Source organism: Lactuca serriola, chromosome 6 (genome assembly GCF_051521515.1).
Source record: "Lactuca serriola cultivar US96UC23 chromosome 6, Lser_US96UC23_V15, whole genome shotgun sequence".
In the NCBI taxonomy this organism is placed as follows: Eukaryota; Viridiplantae; Streptophyta; class Magnoliopsida; order Asterales; family Asteraceae; genus Lactuca; species Lactuca serriola.
Window position 1 is genome coordinate 177,323,105 of NC_136413.1, and position 6,570 is coordinate 177,329,674.

Consider the following 6,570-nt stretch of genomic DNA (forward strand, 5'->3'; position numbering starts at 1 on the left):
CAAATGTTTGGAAACTGCATTATACTTTCTTCAACTACTAGAATGCATTTTTTTATATATAAATTACTTTCAAAACCTACCGTTACCATATGTCATCAAGCTTTTTAATCCATCATTCAATCTTTCCCATTTATTATGATTTACTTTCAAAAATTAAAACCCTACATTTTGGTATAAAAATCAACGATTAAAGCTAGATATTAAGTTATAATTTCCAACTCAGGCTATTGGAATTCGGTGAAAGCCACCATGATGATAACTAAAGACAAAATAGGTTGTCGATGGCATGATTGTGTAAACACTTTGAAATGCATCATTAAGAATCCGTACACAAAAAATTGTTTCTGAATCTTACCTTGACCACGTCCAGCCACTTAATTTCTCTTGTTATCTCCTAATTAGGTTATGAATGCAAAATCCCCGCCCTTTAGTCCTTTATTCAGTGTTTTAAAAATCGGTTTTTAGTTGAACCGGCATGGTGACCGGTTCACGGTTCAACCGGTTTCTATATTTTTCATGTTTTTTTTTTCCTTTTCTCCTACACATACATACATATATAAATCATGAATTTGATGTTTACAAGTTCAAACATTAAAAACACACATAAAAATAAGTTATAGATGAATCCAAACATATTAAAATAATGTATATAACTATAAGTTTTAATGTTTTATATCAATCCATATAAGTAAAAAGAAAATATAGTATAATACCGAAACAAAATATAATTTTAAATGAATACAAATACATCAAAAAACTATATAATATTTACTATATATTTTTATTTAGAGAAAACTAATTAGATTTGAAATAAAAATCACTAACGTTTATTATGTAAATGATTATTTTCCATCATGTGTTTTTATTCAGTTTAACCGGTTTATTTACCGGTTCAATCGGGTTTTTCAAAAAAACTGGCTGGTTCAATCCGGTTTAGAAATCGACATAAAACCGGTGATAGTTTAACCGCTCCCTCCTCCGGTTCTCGTTCAAACCGGTTTTTAAAACACTGCCTTTATTTACTATGGTTTCTCTCATTAACTAACAGGTCCCTCAACTTTGAAATGTTGTATATTAGCCCCCAAAACAATAAAAGATTCATAATTGCCTCCTGGACCATTGAAATGCAAGGATATACTATTAACATGTTGTGATGTGGATGACAATATCAATAAATTTTAGAAAAAAGAACGGATCTGCATTATATTTACATGATAGTATATCGTTTTAATACAATAACTAGTTATAATATTAAAAAAAAAAAAACAAAAAAATACTTAATGTATTAACCCAATTCGACTTTATTGTATTACAGTTTGTTAGTTGTGACTACCGTTTTTATTTTCACTAGGTATCTCTAGCAATTAACCGACTAGCCTCATTGCAAGTGAATTGTAACATTAAATATAGTATTTAATTAGTATGTTTAATCAAATGTTTATATTTTAATCTATTGATATGAAGAAGATAATATACTTTTATAATATATATCTAATTGTATATATTTTTATTGGAAAATTGATGAATGAATGCTCTAAATGAGGTGGCCAACATGATTGCAAGCTTATGATGGGTTGGAGTTGGCCCATTAAGCTTAGAATATTTGTGCTTGCTTTTGGGACCTTCTCCTCCTATCAACGTGTCTACAAATTATTGATCATTTTTCTTTTCTACATTAAATATTTAATTTCAGAAAAAGAATATAACTGACAAAAAGTAAATGAAGTTTTTACTTAAAACAAAACAAAATTTCTTTTATCCTTTTAGTATAATTATAACAATTCTTAAATGTAAAGGTCATAATGGTTTATTTATCTCTCTTTTGTAATTCAAAAGGTCAAATGATCTTTTTATGTATCTTTCTATTGATAACATACAATATATTTTAATTTTCGTTATCATAATTATCTTTAATTATTAACCTAATCATCTATTTAGTAATAATTTATACTTCTAATTAATGCATTTATAAAGATTAACGAATTTATATATAAAAGAATAAAATATTATTTTACTAAAAAAAATGATTTACTTATACGTTATACCAGTTTTGCTGTATTAAAATATAAAAGTAAAAAGCACTAAAAAAAACAGAAAAGCTAGGCTAAGGTATGATCTGTATTTGCCGTTAATTGACGTCACAATGTCTCACCAACATAAAGCAGCCTTTGACTTTTTGACTTTTTCCGTTTAAATTACTTAACACCCCTACAACGTGCCTCATTATAACGGTAACTTCGTACTTCGCCAATTTTCTTTTCTCAAGGGTGCACTGTAAGACACTACACCCTCAATCCAACGGCTGAAAGTAAAACCTCTGTGACACGTGTACATCACTAGTGCTGTTGATTTGGTGGACGACAACTAAGACTGCTGGCATTACTTAAAAAACCGCAGTATATAAACCCTCCTTCTCTGTTCTATTCTCATCGTCTAATCACTGATTCACTGTCTCTCTCTCTCTCTATCTCTCAGGAATTACAGAAGCTTTCTACAACGACAACAATGGCGTACTCGAGCTGTCTGATGGTGTTGCTGGTTGCATTGATCGCTGGATCTGCTTTCGCTCAGTCACCTACGGCTGCGCCAACGGTTTCTCCAACGGCTTCTCCCACCGCCGCACCTCCTTCACCTGTCTCCGCTGTTCCTACTGCTTCACCGACTGAAGCTCCATTGGCTTCTCCACCTGCTCCTCCTACTTCTCTAGCTCCATCTTCTCCAACCGCTTTTCCTCCTTCGATCTCATCGACTCCCACCGGTTCACCTACCTCTACTCCTAACTCCGCTAGCTTGAACAGAGTCGCCGCCGCCGGATCCGTTGCCGTGGTTGTCTTAGCCGCTGCTTTCGTCCTGTAGAGATAGATCTAGTGGCGTTCATGATTTTCACATTGAGTGAGGGTTTCTGAATATCGATTCGTATGATATTCCAGTTCATTGTTACTATTATTTATTTAGTAGTTGATTTTAGTAATTTGTTGTATGTCGATCTCGGATTCACGATCTAGTACTCGATTTGTTGTTGTTATCATTATCATTTTATATACCGATTTGTTCATGAGTTCATCCGTAGAGATTTTGCCTTTTTATGTCTACTTTTGTTCCCTGTGTGTGTGTCATCAATGGAGCTTTTTTGAAAACCTGCAACAGAGATCGTAGTGGACATGTGCTGACCGTGAAAAGTCTGGTGCTGACCGCTGACCGTGATTCAAGGTATGGGCCATGTGACTCTACATGTTTACTTACACTTTTTTCTGTTAGAAACAAATTCACTCACAGAAAGTGCACAAGTTATTATGTTGACAAGTAGTCGAAAACCTTCAATTACATCATTTATTAATATCATTCCATAAATTGTTATGGTTAGTAGAATTGGGTGGTAATTACACATTTGGTCAAAGAGGAAGGACCAAAGTGTAATAACTATTTAGGGGAATAAATTAAGGAAAATGTGTTCATTCGGTGCTTTTATTTTGAGCAAAAAACCCCCCCTAAAATGTAGCTTCATATTGACGTTTTAAGCATAAAGGTGGTATACAAATTCTACTCAGGTTGTAGAGAATAAGAAAGAGCATGTGTGAGTGTGAGGAAAAAGAAAAAGAAAAAGCATATATAGCTTCAAACCAACTCATTCTTCCAAATTCTTTCCTATTTTCTCTACCACCTTCCACCATCTTCATATTCACTTCAACCTTCATTCATTCCTCCATCTTCTCATATATCCAGTTGTTCATTCTTGATCTTCAAATCAATGGCGGAAACAGACCTGTACAAAACCATGATCAACAACCCACAACTCCCTCAAAACCCAAACAAATTCTACACCCATTTCTTCTACAAAGCCGTATTCGTATCCATCTTCCTCTTGCTTCTTCCCTTATTCCCTTCTGAAGCCCCTGATTTCATCAATCACACAATAAACACCAGAAGTTGGGAGCTTCTGCAACTTCTATTCGTCGGGATTGCTGTCTCTTATGGACTTTTCAGCAAACGAAACGATGAACAACAACAACAACAACAACAACCCAATAAGTCCGATAACGCTCAGTCGTATGTGGCCAGATTGCTTCAAGTCTCATCGGTTTTTGATGATGATTCTGAAACCCCATCGGAGCCCAATCATAGTAATAATAATAAGGTTCAGACATGGAATTCTCAGTATTATAGAGGCGAACCTATCGTAGTTGTAGCGAAAGAGACCTCTCAACAAGCGGCGGATTCATCAGCAACAGTTGAAAAGCCTCTGCTTCTACCTGTTCGTAGTTTGAAAAATGGAGTTTCTGAATCTTCTTCCATGATCGATTTTAAGGTCGGGAGATCTAACTCGAGGCGATTTAATAGAAATTTGAGCAAATTAAGCGGAGTGAGTCCGGAATCGGAGGAGGAGAATATCGTTCTACAGTCGCCGATTCCATGGAGATCGAGATCAGGGAGGATGGAAATCAAAGAGGAATTTACTCAAACGCCTGAAATTATTAATCATTCTTCGGATCCTCCATCACTCTCATTGTCCTCTGAAATCCAATCAAAATCGCTCCAAGATGTTGGCCGGAAAAAAATCCCCACCACCAAGTCATCATCTTTCTCACCAATTCCTCCTCCGCCTCCGCCACCCCCACCTCCACCGTATCACCGACGGATGAACTTAACCAACACCCAAAACAGAATCGATACGTATTCACGTAAGGAGTTTAGAAGAAATGCGAGAAGCTTCCCGAATAAATTCTCAGAGGATATCCCAATGGCAGCTAAATCAAATTCATTTAGAACACCACGACAACAAACTGAATTCGATGAATATTTATTACATGATAGTGAAATCGAAAGGTTTTTAGAAAGAAGAGGGAGTCAGAAAAAGAAATTCATGGCGGATGATGAGGAGAAGAAAGAATTCATGGAAGCCGAGAAAGATGTAGAAGAAGAGGAAAGCGATGAGGATGAGCTTCAAGAACTTGCTTCAAAAAATGGAGAAATAGTGGGGAATGATCATGATCATCATGATCATGGTCCAGATGTGGATAAAAAAGCTGATGAATTCATAGCGAAATTCAGAGAGCAAATTAGACTACAGAGAATAGCTTCAATTAGAAGATCAACTACCCAAACAACACCTAAAATTGGAGGAAGGTAATAACTAATAACTAATAAATAATCAATTTTCAGTTTGAAGATGTGTAACTCTTTCTTTTCTTGATACTTCATGTTTTATTTTCAAATTTTCATTGTACCCTACATACTTGTTAGTTTTTTCTTTTATAATTCAAAAAAAAAAAAAAACTATATCATTATTAATTAATTGATGAGGAGATGATAAATAAAGATAAAGAACACCGTTTTTATCTTATCCATCTCATGTTGATGTCATAAGACACATTTTCTAGCACATCACCATGTTCTTGTTTCTCTATAATAATAATACTTTTCAACAAAGAAATAATCGGGTCTTAAACAATATAGAGGCTTGATGTTTAATTGATTATTAAAATGGGATTTGTACAAAAAGAATAAATGCATCACCTCCTAAAGATGTAAAGGATTGATATGAAGAGTGTAGAGTAGAGAGAGGAGGAGACAAGTGAAGAAAAGTATACCGATTACCCTACCAAGGTAGTTTACTATCCACGTTCTTCCTTTTTTTTTTATTTAAATTAATTTATATTATTTTCTTTGTGTTTTTTTTTTTTTTCTAATACAAAAATAAAAGCTAGCGTAGGCATCCCAAAAGAGGAATCATCAGTCATCACCACATCCAAGCAACCTAACATATTTGCTCCCCATTCAATTTATACCTCCTCCTACTTTTTAGTTTTCATTCAACCATCAAAATGGACTAAATAATGATCTAATTCATCAAATCATCTTTAAATTCCGTAGTAAAAGTAGTTTACAAGGTGTTATTGAAATAAAAGTTGAATATGAACTTAAATAGTTAGTCAAATGCATCAAAGCTTTATATCCAACTTTAGTGTATATGGCGTTTGACGTAGTGTTTGGTTCAAGGAAAATGGTGGAAAGGAATATGAATCTCGATCCATTTGATCAAATTTCGAAGCTATTTGGATGATTTGTCATCCATTACCAATATGAACGAATAACTCCAATTCGTTTTTGGAAAAAATGGAACTATCTATCAATTACTATTTTTATCGGCATCATTATCTTATAACTATAGTACTTATAATAATAGTTATTATCGTATTTGTTTCTATTTTATGTTATGTACTTATAATAATATATATATATATATATATATATATATATATATATATATATATATATATATATATATATATATATATAAGAATGTTCATAACTTTGTACATAAGAAATAAATTTTTTGAGTGTATTGTAACAATTGGTACATTTTCAAGAAGTATGTTGATTGACAATATTGTTTACGGAAATACAGTATTATGGTGAAAAGTACATTGAAGTGTCTAACGCAATGCGGAGAGGAGACGACTATTAGTTTTATTTCAATGATAATGTTTGGGTGGCAATTAATTTCTTTAAGCTAACATCAATATTATTTAAGTGTAATAGAATTAAATTTGTTGACCAAAAGTGATCTTG

The 6,570-nt window shown here is 33.3% G+C and overlaps 2 protein-coding genes across 2 annotated transcripts; both read left to right on the plus strand.

The window, feature by feature from the left end:
• The first annotated feature begins 2,410 nt into the window (after positions 1-2,410).
• On the plus strand, positions 2,411-3,063 carry LOC145057447 (uncharacterized). Its single transcript, XM_079005292.1, has one exon. It carries the CDS (start codon positions 2,506-2,508, stop codon positions 2,854-2,856), a length of 351 nt encoding a protein of 116 aa, XP_078861418.1. The 5' UTR covers positions 2,411-2,505; the 3' UTR covers positions 2,857-3,063.
• A 144-nt stretch (positions 3,064-3,207) lies between these two features.
• Positions 3,208-5,293, plus strand: LOC145057446 (uncharacterized). The gene has a single exon (XM_079005291.1). The coding sequence runs from the start codon at positions 3,749-3,751 to the stop codon at positions 5,126-5,128; it is 1,380 nt and encodes a 459-aa protein (XP_078861417.1). The 5' UTR covers positions 3,208-3,748; the 3' UTR covers positions 5,129-5,293.
• The last annotated feature ends 1,277 nt before the right edge of the window (positions 5,294-6,570 follow it).